Below are 22,479 nucleotides of genomic sequence, written 5' to 3'. Positions count from 1 at the left end.
ATAAAGGTGAAGTTGTCATCTTTCCGACTGGCCATGAACGCAGCAGTTACATGGATGGTAGCCGGGCGGATCTATGTTTGAGAGAGCTGGGCGTGGGCTCCACACTCCTCATCGCTTCTTCTCTGTGGAAGCACATTGTTCAACGCGGGCTCCCTTTACCCCAGAACCAATGAATGCTTTGGTGGCTATTAGCTTCTGAAAACCAAACACTTTCCCGGAGATAACAAGGAGCAGATAATTTTCGGCGGCGGGAAGCAGAGCAAGAACATTTTGTTTCGTCTTCATTTTCACAGCTGAGAGGCAACAGAGTTTAAGATTTTCTTTTCTTCTCTTGTGGACGAAACGTCGCTGTTGTCGCTAATTAGACCCCTGCTTGTTGTAAGTATGCAGTGCACATTCCTGTGTCCGAAATATGTCGGTAGCCACTGTTTTATCTATTGATAGGCCAATAAAACGGTTTCGTTTTTTGAAGCACCGCTGGAGATTGCGGTCCCATGCTGAAACATGTAAGCTAGCTTATAACAATATAATTCACGCCCGGTTAGCTTTATTTATCGAGCTCTACAACTCATGCTATCATTTTGGACCTGAAATGTATGGAGGAAAATTGATTTTGATTGTGACTACAACAGTCTCGTAGTTTGGGTATTGTAAGTTGGTTTTGGGGAAATGAAATCCTCCCTTCACCTCACTTTCAAACAGAAACTGAATGCATGACAGTGAATGCAGCCTATAGCGGGGGTTTCACTCCCTGTAGTTTGTGTGAAATGTGAAGACAGTCTTGAATGTGCTTGCTGTTGCCTGTAGTGGCCACACAGACAAGTAGGGTGACGCCCCGTCACAGAGTAAAAACTGAATGTATCACTGCGGAAGTTAGATTCCGTTACAGTGCATTTACAGTGCTGATTTAGGATTATCCGTCCCTCGGAGCTGCTGTCGACTCCGTTTTGCACGTTAAAATCGCTGTAGATGGCCATGACAGATTCAGATTCACCAAAATATGACTGCAGGGGCTGCTGAGCGAGAGGAAACAGTTCATTCACCAAGATGTCGTAAATTCCAATAGATTTAATTGAGCTTATTACATAAATTAGTAGGCGTGGGACAAAATATCAATACAGAGATAAATAGTTATCCTGGCGCGTGCCATACAATTATCCTCTATCCGGCGCCAAATATTGATGTTTTAATTTAAGAATAATAATGCTCTTCAAACAGGTTTCTCTTTCAACACTTACTCCATGAGTCCTTGTGGTGGCTGTGATGAAATTCATCCTGCACTTTACCTTCCAGGGCTTTTTTTTCAGTTAAACTGATTTGGTGATATTGTTATTTAATGTCATTATATATAGTTTATTTAGTCGAAGGTACAAAGCATATTAATGAATATTTCAGCACATCGTTCATAGTAACATGCCAAAAGGATATTTTTTCATTACACTAGAAAGAGATAAACAAGGACAAACAGAAAGTTAAATTACTGTTGGTGATGTGGGTATTAAGCTGAAACATTCGGTTAGAAAAAGAACATTTTTTGGAGCATTTCTCTAACTGCTTTTTGACTCTCTTCATTTTATCCATCACAGCATCTTTGCCGCTACTGCTACTGCTGCTGCACAGTAAATCATATGTAAAATCAACTGTAAGTTTTCTCCATGATCCTACAGACTAGCAGTTGAGTAAGTTTGGCTCATGCTTACTCAGTCTGACTTAAGCATCTGTAGCATTCAGAGAGACAGTGTAACCTCAGGCAGCTGTAACACAGCTGGAGGTCGTCCAGCCAGTGATCAAGGTGCGCTGTGAATCTGTTGTCCCCTTCTATGAACAGCTGTAGCCTGGGAGGTGCCCAGCTTCAGGCCAAAACGGAAGTGTCTGTTTTGGATGTCATGATATTACAGCAATAACATTTTCTGCTGCATGTAACTTGTTGGAGCATTCTGATTACTTTAAAATAGCTTATTTCATCAACAATTATAGGGAAATTTTAAGGTTTTTTTTTAAGTCATATGACTGACTAGATAATATTGCACTGACCCCAGTGCAACAGTACTAATAAAACATAAAATATGTGTTCTCCTTTTATATTTTAAGTGGTAATATTTTTCAAAATTACGTGATATGTGTACTTTAGACTGGGAGCTGTACTCCACTGTATGAAGCTGTGTCTTACTGTCTTGTTCCTAATGTCAGGGATGTTCAATACCACTTTTTTCAGACTGATACCAGTACGAGTTTTCCCTCTTGAGTTCTCACCGTTAACAAGTACCAATACTACTAGTCCTTTTGAAAATTAAAATTTCAATTAATAGTGACAGACCATTTTGAACAAAGACAGCTCTGCCATTAACCCCAAAATAAAACACAAACAGCTCTCTTTGAGGCTACCATTTGTTTTGAATCAATTTAAAGGGCAAAATAAAACTAACTAGGGATGCACGATATTATCGGCACAATATCGGTATCGGCTGATAAAAGCTTAAAAACACGTTTACCGGTATCGGCAGATATGAAAATTTCTGCTGTTATGCACAGCCGATAAGTTGCTATTCAGTTAGGATTATTATTATTTTCCATCTGAAAAATAAGCTCCTTAAATAAAATGTAGCACTTCATTTATTTGCACTGCAGAGCTCTGTGTCTGTCACCAGGTTGTTACAGTAGCTCTAAAATAATCAAATGCAACTTGGTTATGTTTAAAAATGCATTGTACATTTAAAGTTCATGTGATCTATAGAAATTATTTTTCTGTATTTCAATACTGAATGTCTTGAGTTTGAAAAAATAATACATTTTTTATTTATGGTAAAATCAAATGTTTTTTGTCTTGTTTTATGTGTGTTTCTTAAACAAATAAGGCCGTCACAATAACAGTAACATATAAATTCCAGTACAGGATAGACTTAGCTTTCTTTACAGTGAAAAAAACAAACAAACTTGTGATTATCAGTATCGGTATCTGTATCGGTATCGGCCAAAAGGGGTTTTGATATATCGGCATATCGGATATCGGCAAAAATCCAATATCGTGCAACCCTAAAACTAACAACTGCCAGAGTTTTAGCATTTTTCAAAAGAAACTGAAGTGTAAAATAAAACAGTCTGTTCGCTCTCCCTGGTTCATTCATGTTGTCTGAACAGGACCTTGCCATGGTGTTAAACTGCAGCAAGTAGCGGCAACTACTGGTGAGGAGGACTCGCTCAACGGAAGATTTTTTTTGCCTTGAGTACTGGCTGCTGGTATTGGCATCCTCCGTGAGTACCAGTACCTTGAAAAAAAGGCTAGTGTCAGCCCGAAACCTGAAACTGATACCAGTACTCCCCATCCCTATTTCTAGGTGATAATTCCCATTAAGGTATGCATTTTTGGAGATAAAACTGAAAGACTGGATGTATAACCATGTGCCCCACAACATACGTTCTCTGCAGAGAGCATTCATGTGCCCTCCAAAACCACAACAGCTGGCCTCCATGCTGTGATTCCACTTATTGCTGATGAGTTTTGGGTGCGCGTGTGTCCGATGATAACCCTTATGGCTCCTCTAACTGCAGTTCTTTGTCAGTGGAGGTCAGCTGGCCTTTTCATCTCTGCTGCTGCCTCAACTGTGTCACCCTGCCCAACAAGCTGAAAGGGTGACCCAGTGGGGAAAAGGTCACTGGTACTCTGGTGCCTTTAAGAGCTGCTTGTTTAGGCATGCATGCAGATGTACAGAGAATCTAAATGTTGGGAATATGAAATGGGTCAATGATAGATTTTTCCTGAGAAGTCTGTTCTCTGATTGAGTTCATCTCTAAAGATGAGCTTTAAAGGTCTAGTTTCTTGTGTTTTTGGCCTCTGTGAACAGAGCAGGGATTTTTCAGCTGCTGGTCAACACTAATGCTCAGATGTTGTTTGGGAGGATGATGTCATTGGAGAGTGGTGGTGGGGGGTGTGGTGGGCTATCAAGGCTCCAGGATGGGTCTTGGAGTCTCAGTATTCGACCGTGATACCTCCCTAGAGAGGGTCTCCTTACCATCATCTCTCCATTAAAAATCTATTATCTCTGCAGCGGGCTTGTGGCTCTGCCAGTATGGATCCTTTAACCAATTAGGAGTTTTAATGGAGAGCAGGATGCATGTTGAAGAAGGTGGCCATTCATATGCCCCGTTGATTGCATCGTGTGATTTTTGAAGTAATGAAGAAGTCTACACTTGTTTGTGTCAGGTAAAGGATGAAGAACTTGGAGCATTTTCTTATTGATTCCCCGTACATCTTTTAGTTTCCAGGTCGACCCCTCCCTCTGGGTTTCTCTCCTGTGGTTTCTCTGCCCTTGGCACACAGTCAGAGTAGCCCTCTCCCTGCCTCGCCCTCTACTCCCATCAGCCCTCTTGCTGCTCTCCACTCACGCCCTCCATAAGCTGTCATGTAAGATTATCCCCCTGGTCCAGGCTGGCTCTAAGGTTTCAAAATGAACTGTTAATTTCCCAGGCTGGAGGTGACGAGCTATAAATAGACCTTAACATCAACATTTTGCATGGCGCTGCTTTTTGAACAAAAGAGAGAGGAGTTATCCTCTGTTTCGGGGGACTTTGGGAGGAATGGGTCACTTATTTGTAGATTACAAAAGAACTGTGTAGCTTGTTTCATTTTTCGCAGAGATTTTGGGACTGGTCTGTAGTCCCATTTAGGGATGGGTACTGAATTAGGTACTTTTATAGGTACAGACCAAATTCTGTCAAAAGTACCGGATACCGATTCACGTAAAACCAGTGGGTACCACATTTAGGTACCTAAATGCATCTTTGTGACTGTGAGGGAGTGGAAGAGTTGGTGATTTTCCATGCTGGACATGAACACAACATTGCAAGGTTATATTTTGAAGAATAATTATATTAAATTGAAAAATGAAATATTTTATTATTAAACAAATTAATATTTTTTACCACATAAACACGAAAAAGTACCGAAAAGTGGTACCGTTGAGTACCGGGACTGATTGCCAGGTATCGGGCATCAGTATCGTATCGTTTCAAATGTGAAAGGTACCCATTGCTACCAGTCCAACTGGGCCTGAGCACAGCTGAAACATGTTCCCACATGCATGATTTGAAACAATGATGTTGCATCCTTGGTTCACAAAAGGCACAGTTCAAGGGTCAGCACAATGAGCATCTCCCAGATTTTGAATAATCAACCTCTGCATCACACCAAAGTGAAGCCTTTGCTGACATTGAAATGACTGTCTGTAGCGGTCACATTAACTACGCCAGGACATTATGTCAACATTGCAAACCCTTTGCATAAAACTGAAGTTTAAAAAGGTTTAATTCTCGTGTACATTTATAGATTAGATATGATTATAACTGAATAACTACAAAAGAGCCAATCATAACAACTTACAGCCCCTTGTGTCATCTGTAGCGATGTAAGGATCTTAATTTTCAATGTGAAACCACCTTAAATTCTAATTTAAAAAATAACAGCCTTAAATTGCTGACAAGCTGCACAGTGGTTAGCTAAGCTCAAATCCAATGGTACCATGTCCAGTACCTAAGGCTGATCTATGCTTGAACTATCCACAGGGTCTGCGCGGCTTTGGGTGAAAGAATGATATAATTTTTTCACCTACCCCCCTTAGCGTGGCCCTTTTCACGCCCAAGATTTCCGCACCACACACACTCAAAAACTACCAACCTGCCTGACGGAGATGCTAAGACAAGATGAAAGATGACCATGATAACAAAGCGGTAAATAATTCATAACGTGAAATTGCGGCAGAGGAGAGGTAGCAGTTAAAAGAACCTGGAAAAATATCCCGGACAGATATGTAAATTTGTTGTAAACAAAAGCAAACTTCTTTGACTCTCATTTAGTACTCTGGTAGATGTACGTTTGTGATACACCGCCCCCTGCAGTTTGGGAGTGGATACCAACAAACACCACACAGGGATTTAAAAAGCATAAATGCCTCACATGTTCTCTCGCATGGATCTCATGCATCTTATATCCGCACGTCACATTCGTGCAGAAAACGTAACACAGCCTTAATGCACACTTGTGACTGTGACGAAGTGGAAGAGATGGCAATTTTCCATACTGGACATGGACACAGCTTTACAGGTTTATTAAGATATAAATGTGTTGGAGTTCAATTGAAAAACTGAGATTTTGACATTAATCAAATTAATATTGTTGATGAGAAACCAGTGATTAATGACTTTATCTGAATAAAGTTAATGTCACAAAGTTAGCATTCGCATTTTTTTCTACTAAAATTGGTTCTTTGATTTTTAACATTAGTTGGGAATGAAAATGAAAAATACGCTTTGTTGCTGTATGGGTTAATGATTTTAAATGAATAAGATGTTTTTTGGATACATTTGTGTAGAGCTGATAAATGATGCTAGAGGATCAGTTCATTGATTGTGGGGCTTGATTTACACATGAGCATTTGTCGCAGTCATTCAGAGCAAGTATCGAGCCGGAATAACTCAGATTTCAGTGTCATGTATGTGGTCATTTGAGCTTGGAGGAGTATACATCTATAACAGAAAACACTAAAGTTTTTCAAGCCTGATATAGTCTAGTCCCATTGAATGTGATTTTTGAATCTGGCTAAATGTTGCATGCATGGAGCATGTCATGTGTGCTCCTGCAGTTTTGCATAATACAACACTAAAGTTACTGTAATCTCCAGCGGCTGTGTCCTCATCATCTCTATGTCTGCTCAAAGAGCAGCTCTGCATGAGCCCCCCTGATAACAAGTGTCTGTGAGAAAGCGACAGCATCTCTATCAATGATTAATTCAGCCGCTCATCTCCATATGTATGTGTGGATTATTAATCAGCTGCTGTCATGGCCTAGTTTGAGGGGAGATGGCACGGCTGTCTATTTTGTTGCCTCTGGTCTCCTGGTAGCAGGCAGGAGTGCTTTGAATGAGCGATTTAGGCTGTAAATGTTAATTGTTCAGCAGGTGCACACTTCAGATGTGGTTATGTAGAAGAAGAGCAGCCAACCATGTCAGAATCTGGAGAGCTGTGGGGGTGTGAGAGTGGCAACCTTTTATTTTTATATGTTGTTATTCAAGTGTGTCCTACATTTTCCATCTTTACTCTTTATCAGTAACATCAGTGCTCTCTGTGGGCGGGAATTTCATACACAATGTAGTAAAATCTTCAATTAACCCTTTCACATTTGAAATGATACAGTACCGATTCCCGGTATCTGGCAACTGGTATCAGTACTCATCGGTACGAATTTTTGTTACTTTTCTCCCTTTCTGTGGAAAAAAATATCAATTTTCTTAATAATAAAATGTAAACTCTTTTCAAATCAACATATTTATTCTCCAATAGATAACCTTGTATTGCTGTTTTCATGTCCAGCATGGAAAAACACCTACTCTTCCACTCCCTCACAGTCATAAGGATGTGTTTAGGTACCTAAACATGGTACCTTATGATTTTGCGCGAATCGTTACCCAGTACTTTTGACAGTATTTGACGGTACCTAAAAAAGTACCTAATTCGGTACCCATTCCTAATGTGTGCTCCTAATCTTTAATGAGTTTAATCTACTCTAGAAGGAAAGAAATATGGTAAAATTGTTTATAACATCATATACCGATATCTTTGGCATCATATTCTAGGGCTATATGTTTTTCTCACAATTCTATCCTTTTATGATTTTAAGGATGTCAAGTCAATTTTTAATTGCAATTCTTTGATAGTTCTGATTTTTTGTGATTTTGAGTCTGCTTTTTAACACCAAAAAAGTGAAAAAGTTGAATGATGATGATGTCAACAGACTTTATAAGGAGCCATATTTCTTCCAAAAATGCACATCACAGGTGCAAGGTTATAATGGTTTTGGATTTGTCATTATAGTTTAGTTTTAGTTAGTTTTGACATTTTGTTTTCCATTACAGTTTAGTTTTAATTAGTTTTAGAGCAGGCATTCTAGTTTTTATTAAGTTTTGATTTTTGCAACTAGGCTTAGTTTTAGTTTAGTTTAGTTTAGTTTTAGTTTTAGTTTTTTCATACCTTATTAACCAGGTGCAGGATTCAAAAAGGTCAGAGTAAATATTTTGTCATACTGTTTATTTTCAAGTCCAACATAGAGCTCACTGCTCAGTCAATGCTGATACTGAACTGTTGGCTGCTGCCTTAAACACATGAAAATAATATAAACTTAGTATAAAAAATGTAAGCATAAATTATATAAAATTATGTTCACATAAAAATAATATTAATATAAATTATAAAAAAAACAATATAATATGAGCTTCAATAAATAAAAACGTGGACTCTGTAACAATAAAGGCGGACTCAAATACAATAAAAATTTGGACTCTGTAACAATTAAACTATTACAGATGCTCTGATTCATTGCTCCACCACGTTTTGTCGCTGCACAGTGCACAGCCAGTCGGTGCAGTAAACAAGCTCGTCCCTACACGCCGCTATGATGGTGCTGTACGGCGCTGACAACTGCCTAAAACTGTCTAAAATTGGTTGGGAAAATGTGTCGGATTGATATAAATCCTAAAGGCTATTAATATTGTCAAAAACTATAACTAAGGGAATTTTGTCTATCATTGTAGTTAGTTTTAGTTAGTTTTGTGAACACAAGATACAGTTTTTAGTTTACTTATCGTTTTTGTTTTCTTTTCTAGTTTTTATTAGTTCGAGTTGCAGTGTATTCAAAATTTTAGTTTTTGTTTTTAGTTTTGTCTTAGTTAACTATTATAACCTTGCACAGGTGTGCCAGTTTTTAAGATTTATTCAGGGGATCTGACATCTAGGGATGGTTGCCGAATTAGGTACTTTTAAAGGTACCAAATTAAGTACTTTTAAAGGTACCTACCGAATTCTGTCTTTAGTACCTAGAACCGATTCATGTAAAATCCTGAGGGAGTGGAAGAGTAGGCAGTTTTCCATGCTGGACTTGAACACAGCATTGCAAGTTTATGTATAGAGAAATAAATATGCCAAATCCAAAAACTCTGAGGTTTTATTATCTTAAAAAAATGTTTATCACATAGACACACAAAAATACTGAAAACCATTGAGTACTGTTACTGTTTGCCAGGTATCATCAGTACTTTATCGTTTCAAATGTGAAAGGTACCATCCCCTCTGACATCTCAACTGTTTTCCAATTGAGCTTATAAACAATGACTAAGATAAAGGACTTAAATTTGAAAAAGAAAAAGATCTTTGAACAAAAAAATCCCGATTTAAAATCATTAAGCAAAACATCTCAATACTAAGAGACATCAATTTTTTCCCACCCCTATCATGTGCTCTAAAGAATGGTAAGGTGTGACTGAAAATAACTGGATTAGAATAAAAGTGTTCACTCTTTAATCCTAAGGACTGGTCTATAATTTGATGAATATGTCCCCCCTTCATGAACCTGAAGACACCAGAGACCATGGGTGTTCCTGCATGGTTGCCGCCCTGCACAGGTCTCTGCTCCCCTCACAGCTGCTGTTTATTCGCTTAAAGGAGGTTGTGAAGAGCGAGGCTGGCACTGCAGCTCTGTCACCGTCTGTGAACTCCAGCCAGGCCAGGCTGTGCAGCTTATCAGGCTGATTTATACACAGTGAGGGAAAGGGAAGCTTAATGTTTGAGGGCTCGGGATCATTCTCTTCCTGTTGTGCTTGAGAATTAAAGGACGGCTGTTTTTATGAGGATCCTACCCACCTGGTCCATTACGGCCAGATATGACTTACCGGATCAAGGATATGTTACAGGAACGACAAGTGTGTGTGATGGAATAAGAGCCACTAAATAGCTGTGTCGTCAGGTAGCAAGTCTGCTTTTCTGTTATTCATTAACGTCAATGAGCCGGTTGATCCAAGTCTGTCGCCACATCAGCTCACCTCCACATCTGAAGCAAGAGTTTTTAAAGAGGTGCATGTTGGTTCTATTTTTACCTCACACACCCAGAGATAAAAATAGGTGCCTGTCAGTAACTTTTGACTCCCTGAGAATGAAATTAGCTTTGTACTTCTTGTTTTCTTCCCTACTTTGCATGTTAAACTGTCCAGACTGTCTTCCTGTCACCTGTTAGTCCTCCTTTTTTTTTCTCTACAAGACGAGTTTCAGATTCGCTCCAGCTGTGTGTGAGTGTGTGCACACTAAAGCACCAGAGAGAGGGCGTTAGTGTGTGTTCTGCTCCAGCTGGCCAGGGCTCCAGTGTTCAACGCTCTGCAGTGAGTTTGGAAACGAAGCTTCGTGCTTTTTTTTATGTTATGGATGACACTTGACCCTCTAGAGAAGGTTAAAAAGTGTTTGAGACTGTGGAGCTCATGAAATGTTGACAGAGTGACAACAGACTCCTCAACTAGTGCAGGTCAGTGATTCTCACCTTCAGCAAAACGAGACACCGCTAGCTTTACTGCATGTGACCTTATTTCACCCCATTTGATTTCTTTCCATTGAGTTTTGCCTGGAACAGAAAGTAAAACTGAAGAGCCACCATCTGCCGTTGAAAAGTGGAAGTTACTGAAATCCAGTGCCAGTGATTTTCCTCTGAGCACTGACATCAGAGGTGACATCGCTGTGATGACATAACCGTACTCATTGTTTTCTGCATGATGTCCAGCCAATGTCGTCACCATGGGAGGCTCCTGCGGTTGCTAAGGGCCTCCAGCGCACTTTACTTCTTGTGGTTAGCTGACGGCTGGCTCACACTAGCTGTAGCTTGTAATTGAATAAATCCTCTAAAACTTCACGGTAGTGGTACGTCTTCTTCTGTGACTCATCACGTCTGCTGAAGGGATCAGGTCATCTCCAGGTCTTATATTTGGTGAATTTGTGATTTAAGCTGAGTCACACTTTGTAAGCATATGAAGGAAACACCCATATGACTGCTTTCACTGCCTGATGGTGACTCAACACAGCTGGAATTTCACTGAGCAGCAGTGTTGTGAGGATGGTGGAGATGTCAGGGGATGTGTATGTCTGTGTATTACACTGTGTCCCCTATGCATCGATGTATTGCGTCTTGTTCCAGCTGACTCAATGCTTTTCACTGTGGAAACACAACATGTATTTTTAGTAATATCTTGGATATATTGAACAATCCTAAACCATCTACTAAAGTTTCCCACTGCTCTGTTTAGCATCTGAACTATAGTTGTTGAGATGTTTCGACCCAGCCAGATAAAAAGATCTCAATCTGAACTCTGTCAGAATGATGGGAACGTTGCTTTTATTCGATTTTTCCAGAATTAATGAAAAAAAGTGAATTTCAAGTCTTGTCTTTTTCATCCTCAGAAATATTTAAACATTTCTTTTTCCAACCGTGCAGTTATTCTGCTTTTGAATACTCTTGTGGTCCATAAACTGTTGTACATGTTCACCTGAGTTGTGTAAATTTCTTCTCAGAGAAATAGATACCACTTACGTTTTCCCAAGAGACTGAGATGTTCCTTTCATAGCATGACTTGAGTTATAGTCAGTGTAGTTGTGGTGCATTGATAAATCCTATTGAGTGGGTTCAGATGGCCCATTGGGGACGACTTCAGACACACATGAGGTCATAAAATACTGTTTGAGGCCTCTAGTGCTGTTTCTTGAGCTAGAGGTAGCAAGAAAAGTACAACATTGAAAGCTATTTAAAACACTGGTCTGTTCTGTCATTGCAAACCCAAGTACCAGATCAGGACTTGGTATTGGCAGATATTAGATACCAAACTAGAGCGCAGACCTCAGCCAAGCATATTGTGATTGTCACACAACATTTTAGTCCTACTTTAATGCTATACTTAGGGATGGGTACTAAATTAGGTACTTTCATAGGTACCTACCAAATTCTGTCAAAAGTACCGGGTACAGACTCATGTAAAATCAAAGGGTACTATGTTTAGGTACCTAAATGTATTCTTGTAATTATGAGGAAGTGGAAGAGTAGGCGATTTTCCATGCTGGACATGAACACAGCTTCATAAGCTTACATTCTGAAGAATGAATATGTGAAATTGAAAAGAATTTACGTTTTATTATTAAACTAATTGATTTTTTTTTTACCACATTAACACAAAAAAGTACCGAAAATTGGTACCGATGAGTACCGTTACCGATTGGCAGGTTCCGGGAATCGGTACTGTATCATTTCAAACGTGAAAGGTACCCATCCCTAGCTATACTCCCTTTCAGCAGACTGTCTGCTACAATTTGGTGTTATGTTGCATGTTTGTACTTAAACATATGTCAGAAATTATGGTGACCTTGTCTTGTATTGTTTTGTAAAGCAATCCAACCATTTATCGTAGCGTTATATACACATACAGTGAAAACGGCCCTATCTCACAATAATAAAGAATACTTAAATAAATCCTGGATCCAGACGGTGATCCGGATCACCTCCAGAATTTAATCACTTCTTCCTTATTCCATTTCGAACATTTCTTGATAATTCCATCAAGATGTGTTTGTTACTTTTTGAGTTATGTTGTTCACAAACAGACAAACTCTCCCAAAAACAAAACCTCCTTGGCGGAGGTAAAAATGCTGATCAGGACATCACAAGTAGGTTATAAATTAAAGTTTCTTTTGTTTATTTTGGCCATGGCATCATTTAGGCTTAAAGGCAGGCTCAAGAAAAGTGAACCCTGAGTGATGAGGGTCAGTGTGTCGATGTCGTGCCCCTTCCCTGTCTCCCCCACTGCTCTCCATCTCAAACTAACTCTGCTGCTCACACTGAGTGTGTGAGGATTGGAACATCGAGTACCTTCGGCACATTTTTCACATTCCCCTTTGAGGGTCTCAACCTCAGCCCCCACTACACACACACACACACACTCACTCACACACACACACACACGCACACACACACACACACACACACACGCACACACGCACACACACACACCTCTAATGTTCCCCTGTGCTGGGCAGTAATGCTAATAATTGTTTTTGCTTTGTCTGAACCACTGGTTGCTGAGTGCATCACAGCATTATGTGTGAGAGTGTGTGTTGCTCAGTTCGTACCTGGCGATGATGTAGTTGTTGAATGTCAGAGAGCTAACCTGTACCTTTTTCTCTGCTTCTGTCAGAGCTGTGTGTGTGCGTGGTGAGCGGTAGCAGCAAAGATGACGGAGTATAAGCTGGTGGTGGTGGGAGCAGGAGGCGTGGGTAAGAGTGCACTCACCATCCAGCTCATCCAGAACCACTTTGTGGACGAATACGACCCCACTATAGAGGTATGACTCTCTCTGTATGTTTAACACTTAAATCAAAGCAAATCACGTGGGCATGCAGCATTAATCTCAAAGTTTCATCCCACCTCAATGCTGGGAGAGATTTTCTCTAGCCGATGGCACAGCAGCTCAATCTCAGTCAAGTTAATTAAATTTACCTAATCAAACGTTGTGGCTGCTCTCCAAATGGTCAGTCATTTTCTGATGAAGAAATGTTTTTATCTCACTTCCCCATAATCATTTTTCTTCAAATCAAACACTGACTGACATTGCAGGGGGGAGGCCAGTGAGAATGTTTTCTCCTCTTTCTCTTCTCTCGTCTCTCCCTTTCTGTCTCCGCTCTTTCCCTCTCTTTCTCACCACGCCTGCCTCTGGCCAGACAATGTCCTTTTTGTGTGTTTGCATTCCTGGCCCCTGTTTTTGTGGCTCCATGTTTTTGTGGCTGCGTGCTGGAAGGCTAAACATTGGCTCTGATGCCCCGCTCCTCTGATCTCTTGATGCCCAGAGAATTGATTTACTAGTACCTGTTAATACACACTCCATGTGTTTGCAGCTCAGCATGGAGGGACTTGAGTAGCTTGAAATCCCACCTGAAGTATTTCGCACTGTATATGTGCTCATGTTTTATTTTTAACCACTCGTATTTGTCTAAACATTGAGGTTTGTCTCTTTTTCTCTTCTCAGGACTCGTACAGGAAGCAGGTTGTGATCGACGGGGAGACCTGCCTGCTGGACATCCTGGACACTGCAGGTCAGGAGGAGTACAGCGCCATGAGGGACCAGTACATGAGGACAGGGGAGGGCTTCCTCTGTGTCTTCGCTATAAACAACACTAAGTCTTTTGAGGACATTCATCAGTACAGGTGTGTGTAACAGTGAGGCAAGGACAGATGTTGATTGTGTGCAGGAGGGATCAAACTCTTCCTCTAATGGTGTGTGTGAGTGTGTATTCATAATGCAGTGTGTGTTGCAGGGACTCCCCTGGGTCCTGGACGCAGAGGGGTGTGTGTATGTCTGTGTGCCAACTCTCTGCTGCAGTTGGGTGATGTCATGCTGTAGCGTTTAACACGGCTAAAGAAAGCTTAGCCCCCAACTGGAGGATTACAGCATGATGCCAATGAAATCGATCCTGACTCAATTAGAGGAGCAGGGGAGAGGTAGCACTTTCAAGGACGGGGAAGGAGAGAGGGAGGTGGTGGGGGTTGTTCAGCTGGAGTTGACAGCATTCTTTTTCTCCCTCTCTTTCCCACATGTTCGGTCCCTGTCATCACATTAGATACTCACTTGACTGTCCTGTACGTGGCGAGGAAAAGAGAGAATATTAAGTTTGCTGCCTGTTTGAGAAATGTACAGGCTTTTGAGTTTATAACAGACTTTAAGCATTACTGAAACTTCCAGGAAAGAACATGATCTGGGACATTTTTAAGGTTTTAGAAAGAAGATAAGAGGATGGATAGAGTCACAAACAGGAAAGAGAGAATGGGGATGGCGTGTCGCAAAGAGCCAAGATAGTGGGTGTTAAATCTTGGGTCCCTGCACTGTCACTCAGCTTTTCTTACAATGACACCTGCTTTTATTATTTTATAAGCTTTAAATAGTTTGATTCATTTTGGAGTATCTTCCATGTGCCAAGTTTTAAGCAGGGTAAGCATCTGTTATCATGAAGAGCTTTAGGAGTGTTCCCTGCATCTGGGCAGGGCAGACTGAGGTGTCTGCATCCTGCAGCACTGTGCCTCAAAAAGAAGAAGGCCTGAGCACATAGATTGATCTGACCCACTCCTCTGACTCCAGCGTTTGGCGCTGGCTGCTGTAGTGATGAGGTAATGCTGTTCACTGCCTGCCTGTTGTCTGTCCCTCCCCCTCCCTGCCTTCCTCCCCCCCCAGCTCCCTCCTTCAGCAGTGCAGCACAGCCCAGCACCATCAGGGCCCTAGGTCTTCCTCAGGGTCCTAGAGCTCCCCAGGTGGTTTTGCGCTCCAGTGGTGGAGCTGCTGTTGTTTATGAAGCAGGGAGGATCCTAGAGCAGACAAATGTCATCATGACTGAATGAAGTGCTCATGATAGAAACGATTAACAGTTGTGTTGTGTTGTAAATCCACAGGGAACAGATCAAACGAGTAAAAGACTCAGACGATGTGCCCATGGTGCTCGTGGGAAACAAATGTGACCTCCCTGCACGCACGGTGGACACAAGGCAAGCCCAGGAGCTGGCTCGATCGTACGGCATTCCTTATATTGAGACCTCTGCTAAGACACGACAGGTACGTAGTGATGAAGACACGTCCACCAACATTTGAAAATACAGTGAAACCTTGACGGGCACTTTACACTAGGGCTGCACGATTATCGCAATCGCAATGTCAGCACACGCAATTACGTTATCGCAAAAGAGGATATCGCAATCGCAATGTCAGCACATGCAATTCAGTTTTTTCTCCATGATAACCAAGCAAGCCTGTAGACTCATCATGACACAACTTTTTTTATTAAATCGCAAGCAAAATCGTTATCGCAATATTGTCCACCTAATCGCAAATCGCACCTTTTCCCCAAATCGTGCAGCTCTACTTTACACAGGAAGTGTTCTGGCTGAATGATAGATTTGAAACTGCCTGATTTTTATTTCTTAGATAGATTATCAAATCCATGGCAAGTATCTGCAGATTTCTGTCCAACATGAGTCTGGTTCTGTCCGAGGTTTCTGCCTGTTAAAGAGAAGTTTTTCCTTGCCATTGTAACTTGCTAAATGTTGTAAAGTCCTGTAATCATGGTGGGTTAAGATGAGATCTCCTTATCTTTTCTTGATATTGGGTTTCTGCGCTATACAAATAAAGACTGATTGATTGATACCTAGAGAACAGAAGGCTTGCCTATTTATTCTGTAAAGTAAGAATAAATGATAAGATAATCATGTATGTTAGATTTATTCATTATAACACCTCTCTAACCTTAAAACAAAAGAACTTCCTGATTTGAAACTTGTGGGAGAGTGGAGGCGGACAGCAGCATGCGACTGCAGGAGCTAGTCTTTTGCAGCTTCCTGTCTGAAGTGGTCAGAATTTCTCCTCCCATCTTTTCATTTCAGCCATCACAAAACCGTGATTGAGTCCACTCGCACTGCATCACACTATAAGGAACGCATCATCAGGGTTTTAGTTTTAAACATTTTGCATGTGTATTGGTGCACATGCAGAACAGAAAACAGCCCACAGCATGATGTGATTTTTGTTGCTGGGAACATTTCATTATGCTGCAGGCAGTGACTCATAGTCAGGTTGTATTGGCTTGAGAACAGAGCTACAGTAATTTCTGAAGGCTTCCAGGAGGACAAGTTGCTCTGCTGCTCAAACTGTGTCTGACTCACTGTCGCACATTGTGCAGGTACATACAGACCAACACATTATCACTGAACATGCAGAAAGCCTGTCATTTGAAGCAGGACTGCACAAGGCTGAGACATTTACTGCTGATGATGATGAGGAACATGCAGAGTACTAACCTGTCGATGTGTTGATGTGTTTCAAGGGGGTAGAGGACGCCTTCTATACACTGGTTAGAGAGATTAGGCAGCATAAACTGAGGAAGCTGAACCCACCTGATGAGAGCGGACAGGACTGTATGAGCTGTCGTTGTGTGGTATCATGATGCAGGTAAGACAATGGCTGTTCTTTGACGGATTAAGACTTAAGATGTGATGATCAACAAGTGATGAAATAACTGTCAACCTAACTTTTCTCTGTCTTAATTCCCCTTAAAACTAAAGAGCAACTTTAACAGCTGTCCCTCTCTTGTGTTTTTTCTTCTCTTTAGCTGGCTGTTGCACATAAAGAAAAAAATGCTACAGTGCGTAGCGGCAGCATGGACTCACAGAAAGAACGATGAAACAACTCAATGATGAAATATAAACTTTTTCAAAAAGAGGACGATGGAAGTAAAGGCCCTAAAGGAAACCATCAGGGCTGACTGCACCATGGACCTTTATGGACAAGAGGATTTGGACTGTTGCCTAAGTGGCTACCTGAACTCGCCTGGTCTGGTCTGGTCCTATCTTTAATTTGGTCCGCACGTCGACCTGAGAGCAACACCACTACTGACTCTTTGTCGACTCCAGTGTGGTCTCGCTGGATGGCTTCACAAGATCCCTGCTAACTTATTGTTTTCAGTCTCAACACTGGTCTTGAAAGGGGTGTCTCAGACCTCTACCCATCTTGAAAGTCTAACTCCAACCCCCCCTGCCTGCCCGCCGGAAGGACTGACCGACTTAAATGGATAAGACTGGAATGGACATTTAGTTCCCCTAACACCTCTAGCGTAGATACCCTTTTTATCCCTCTACCTGCCTTTGGTTTTCCTCAAACATCTGAGTTGTCCCTTCATCGTACTGGAAACAGGGTGAAGGCTGACCTGGGAAAGACTTTGATTTGTTGTTGATTTTTAACAGTTAAAAAGGATCTCTGATTTTTTTTTTTTTTTTTTTTTGATACAGAATTTTTTTGGTGATCACAGAATTTAAAGTCACTGAGCAATATGTGAGAAAGGTTGTTTTATTTCTTCTGGCACCTGGTTTGACATTTTTCTTGAACCTGCCTGACACAGTGAGAACTTCAAAGATAGATGTCCAATATGCAGCTGCTTTTCTCTTCTTGTTTCTTGTTGTGGAATAATAATAGTGATGGCTAGTGTACGTAGGTTCAGGTGCAATAGGATTCTTTTCGGTCACGTCTACCCAGAATGATGGGATCAAACCACCTCTCACAGCTTCTTATTCTCCTGTTTTCATTTGATTCAGAAAGGAGAGGTACCATGCAGGAAGATGAACTTGTCATTAGCAGAAGTTGGAGAGGCCTGTGGAAAGGAAAAAAAACTTAACGTCAGGTGATGTTTGAGACAAAATAACAACCGCTCACTTTTTCCTGCGTTATGTTATCGTAAGAATCACTCTTAGTGTTTAATAAGGCTCAGGAATCAGGGTCCGGGACGTCCCACCAAGCAGTCCTGTAAACCCAGGGTTAAGGATGTCACTGGTTAGCTTTCAGAGTGAAACACACATCTCTGCCTCAGAGTTGAACTTGAGTTTCTCCCCTCACACCATAGTATCCTCAAACAACTCTTCTCTCGCTATCACCTCAGCACTTAGATGGAACAATAACAGGTCAGTCGTGAATTATATCTGAACCATACCGAACATGTATGTCAGAGTGCAGAAGTTACCAACCAGCTTGTGCTCTCCACATTTGCATTATCTTGCTGCCTTAGTGAAAAAAGACGGCTCTGTGTTGACTTTGCCTTATCCGTTTGCTAGTTTGTACCTCATGTGTGCAGCGAGTTCTACCTGAGACGACTCTGTGTTTTGTTTGCTGCGTTGTTTTGTTTGTTTGTGTGCAACTAAGAAAAAAAATAGTTGTTTGAGTTCAAACATGCGCTGTACAGAATTTGAATGAGTCCCTTTAAAACACTACATGGATTATAAAACAAAGGTTTTCTGCAGTAGCATATGCCTCAAAATGTGACCTTGTTTAACATGACTGAAAAACTCGCTAGAAATGTTAAGATGAGGCCCTTTAAAAGCCAGTTCTCTTGCTACTATTTTTGTATCTTTAGGTTGGTTCATGTGATGGTGACTGATTGCTATTAGATGTAACTTTTAATTCAGATTTTTCTTAAGCAGACCATTTATCATGTACAATAACGTGGAGTTTTTAGAAACAATTGGTAGATCCTGGCGCCTGCTTCTCACGCTAACTGCAAAAATATATGGGACCTCTTTCAAAAGAGAAAATCCAACATTTTGCCATTGCTCTTCTTTAAGGGAAATTGATCAGTGATTTTGTACAGCAAAAGTGACTTTCTTCTCCTTCATTCATAAAATGGCGTAAAGGAACATGATCAGTCTCAATAACTGGACGATTGTGGTCAACTTGTTTTTATCATTTAACTGTTCATTTCTCTGCCGTGAGCAAGAAAACGATCTGTGAATGTGTTTGAGCCTTTAGATCTTTTTAAAAGAAGCATCAAGTTTCAAATTGACAATATTGAGAAAATGAAGAAGTTGGCTTTTTCACCCTTTGTACTCAAACCTTTAAAGAGAAGGAATGTGCAGTTTGTACCATGTAATGAAAGTCTCGATGATGTTTGCTCGTCCTCTCCCTCTTTAAACAGTCCACCAGTGATAAAACCACAAAGACACCCACTGACTGTTTCTGAGTTCACATTGCTTAAGAATATCCCCATCATGTCATCACAGGAAACTCCAGCCAGCAAACCACAACCAATGAACAAAACCTGGCGAGCATGACAAGGACTGTACGGACCATTTGGGAGTTTTGCACAAGGATACAGTGGGCTCAAGGGCTTGTTTCTCCCTTGCAAACTGTGGATCTGGGGTGTTGAATAAGAATTTGTGAAAAAATGTCAACTGTTTAGCTATTTAAGATGTATTTACTCTTTGAACATGTGGCAAATGTATTGCAGGACAGGAATAAAGATGTCAAGATTAAATGGTGTCTCCTCAGAGCGTGCTCTTCTTAAAACTGAGATCTGCTGCCATCTACAGGCTGCTTTGAGCTCTTTGCTGTGCAAACCTGAAAACTGGAGCAGATAAACTGACAGTGGTATTTAATAAGTACTTTATTAGCATAAACACAGCTGACCTTAATGAGTGTTATTATCTTTTGTTGTCCTTTGGTATGGCTGAATGATCATGTGTGAGATTGTAATGTTTCCACAGTGATGACAAGTCCAAAGGACGACCATAAACCGTGAGCTCATGCACAGTCAGACTATTGACTGAGCAGTTTATAAGATCTGATGACACAAGTAAACATGGCAGATTGCCTTTATTATATATTTAGAATAAGCACCTCAGTACACAGAGAAATAGGGTGAGTTGGTCTAAGTATTGGTATAAATGTATAACTCCAGTGTTTGCTCCAGTGTACAAACATTACTTGAAAATAAAAGAAAACAGCTGGAGCAGTGGTAGGATGAGCAGTAAATAGGTCACGTTTGTTTTGTTGCTTTACAGCTACTGAGAAAGAAGAAGGAAGTGCCAAGGAAACAATTTATGGTTGAGCAATGACTGGACTATCCCCTGTTCCAGATCTCGCACATTTCAAAGAAGTTGTAAAATTGTGTCTCGAATCAGACCCGGACTAAGTTAAACTATAAAAATATGAGAAAAGTCAATAATGGATACGTTTATTTGGATACGCAGGTTTGCATATCAAAAACAAGCACTTTGAAGGGTCACTGCTTGTAGAAATGCTTGCTCTGCTTTGTCCTTTTGTATTACAAATTTTGTTTCTATGGAAGCCTGTAACAGACATACATCTTGAACATTTATACACTAAGTTATTCTAAATGATGAAAAATTTGCCCTCATTTTTCAATATTGTGACATATTTCTCAAAGTATCTCGTAACATTGGTTTTTCCCAACAATATCCCTAAACATAGAATAGAATAGAATAGAATAGAATAGAATAGAACTTTACGGTCATGTAACTAGTACAATGAAATTGAAGTCACAGCAGCAATCAAGAAAACAAAAGTAAGAAAGTGTATAGAAAGTGCAAAAAAGTCCATAAGAAAACAGATGATGACAGCTTGTCCATCATTGTCCAGTTCAGCCAGCCTCCACCTCCACAGGGTCCAGGACTGAGCTTCTTCAGCAGTCTGTTCAGTCTCTGTCTCCTGGATCCTGTCTGTTCACAGCAGGTGAAGCTCTTCCTCCTGCTGGTGGTGTTGGTGTCTGATGTTAGCTCCGTTAGCCATGTCTGTGAATAGCACGACACTACTCTGCTCTCTGGTATTCCTTCTGTTGCTGGGTTAGCATGGCTAGCTCGTCCATCTTATTGGAGATAGATCTTACGTTTCCAATAATGATGGATTGAAGGACAGGTCCATGTCGTCACTTCTTAGCTCACACCTGAGAACCAGCACGTCGTCCTCACCTCCTTCTCCTCACCTTGTGGGAAGACATCTGGCCTTACACCAGTTAGCATTGACATACTACAGGCTGCTAACAGCTGAGTTCACATGTAAACAATGCAGTCATGGTTACATGTAGGATCTCCAGACAAACACAGGAGAAAAAGTAGTAAAATCATCGCTGAAGACACAAAAAGTTTGGTGTGCATGACCAACAAATGAGCCATACAAAGTGATGATCCACTCCAAATACAAAGATTATGAAAAAGAGATGAAAAAATTACAAGAAACAGACAAAGAAGAGAGAGCTGCGGCAAAAGGCAGCCATAGCCAACAGGGCGGCGCCTAGCCATAATCACAAAACCCTAACCCTAATACCTAACCGTGTTCCTAAACCCTTACTGTGACCTTTATTCCTTACCATATTTCTAAAGCATAACTCTGACTCTAACCCTAATTCAAAACTATATTCCTAAACTCCAACCCTTACTGTCAACCCACTTCCTAAACCTTACTTCTAAACCCTAACCATAATTCATAACTCTCACCAAAGCATTTATTTAGCTCCCATTATCATTACCTTAGGACAACAAAGCTTTTTTTCTCAATGAGATGGGCTCCTGTTTTCAATAGAAAATAGAATCCTTAATTTTTTGATATAACAAGAAAAATAAGATGACATACACCAACAGAATTACTGAAATTAAATGATTTATATATATATGTATATATATATATATATATATATATATATATATATATATATATATATATATATATATATATATATATATATATATATATATATATATATATATATATATATATATATATATATATATCAAAATAAGAAAAATGATTTGTGAAATAAGTTGAAATGATGGCTGACATAATTCAAGTTCTTATATAGGATTTAAGTCTTAGTCAGGACAGCTGGAGCCTCTGTCTGCAGGTTTGTGTGTTCTAGTTTCTGAAAAGGGTAAGTCAAAAAAAAAAAAGAGGTTATTGCTTTTTTTGATTAGTGAGAGGTGAATAAACAGAAAAGAGGACAAGAATAGCATGTCCCATATACTCATTAGCTAGTTTACCTAGCCAAACAACAATAGTAATAATAGACAACGTATAAATATGTTTTTGGGTCATGGATGTTTTCCTTCCTTGTTTTTTAAGTTGTGTAGCCTAGTTTCCACTTTTTTAGAGCATATGATTTGCATAAATGTGAGATGGCTCTCTAACTGGCTGTTGAGGGTCATAAAAGACAGGAGGTTATCCATAAACCCGAGACAGACAGGACGCCGAGGGTTAGTGAGGACAGGTGATCAGACAGACACTCAGAGAAAGTTTTTCCTTTGGATAAGCTGTAATC

At 40.4% G+C, this 22,479-nt stretch overlaps 1 protein-coding gene across 1 annotated transcript; it reads left to right on the top strand.

Annotated features, from left to right (window-relative positions):
- The first annotated feature begins 44 nt into the window (after positions 1-44).
- Positions 45-19,671, top strand: LOC141796286 (GTPase HRas). Its single transcript, XM_074677317.1, has 6 exons — positions 45-378; positions 13,044-13,190; positions 13,872-14,050; positions 15,287-15,446; positions 16,711-16,835; positions 16,996-19,671. The coding sequence occupies exons 2-5, from the start codon at positions 13,080-13,082 to the stop codon at positions 16,828-16,830; spliced, it is 570 nt and encodes a 189-aa protein (XP_074533418.1). The 5' UTR covers positions 45-378; positions 13,044-13,079; the 3' UTR covers positions 16,831-16,835; positions 16,996-19,671.
- The last annotated feature ends 2,808 nt before the right edge of the window (positions 19,672-22,479 follow it).

The sequence above is a fragment of the Halichoeres trimaculatus genome, unplaced genomic scaffold (genome assembly GCF_033239565.1).
Source record: "Halichoeres trimaculatus isolate MK-OKI-2021-1 unplaced genomic scaffold, fHalTri1.1 fHalTri1_scaffold_10, whole genome shotgun sequence".
In the NCBI taxonomy this organism is placed as follows: Eukaryota; Metazoa; Chordata; class Actinopteri; order Labriformes; family Labridae; genus Halichoeres; species Halichoeres trimaculatus.
The sequence above is the reverse complement of the archived record's forward strand: the minus strand, read 5'-3'. Positions and strand labels throughout refer to the sequence as shown.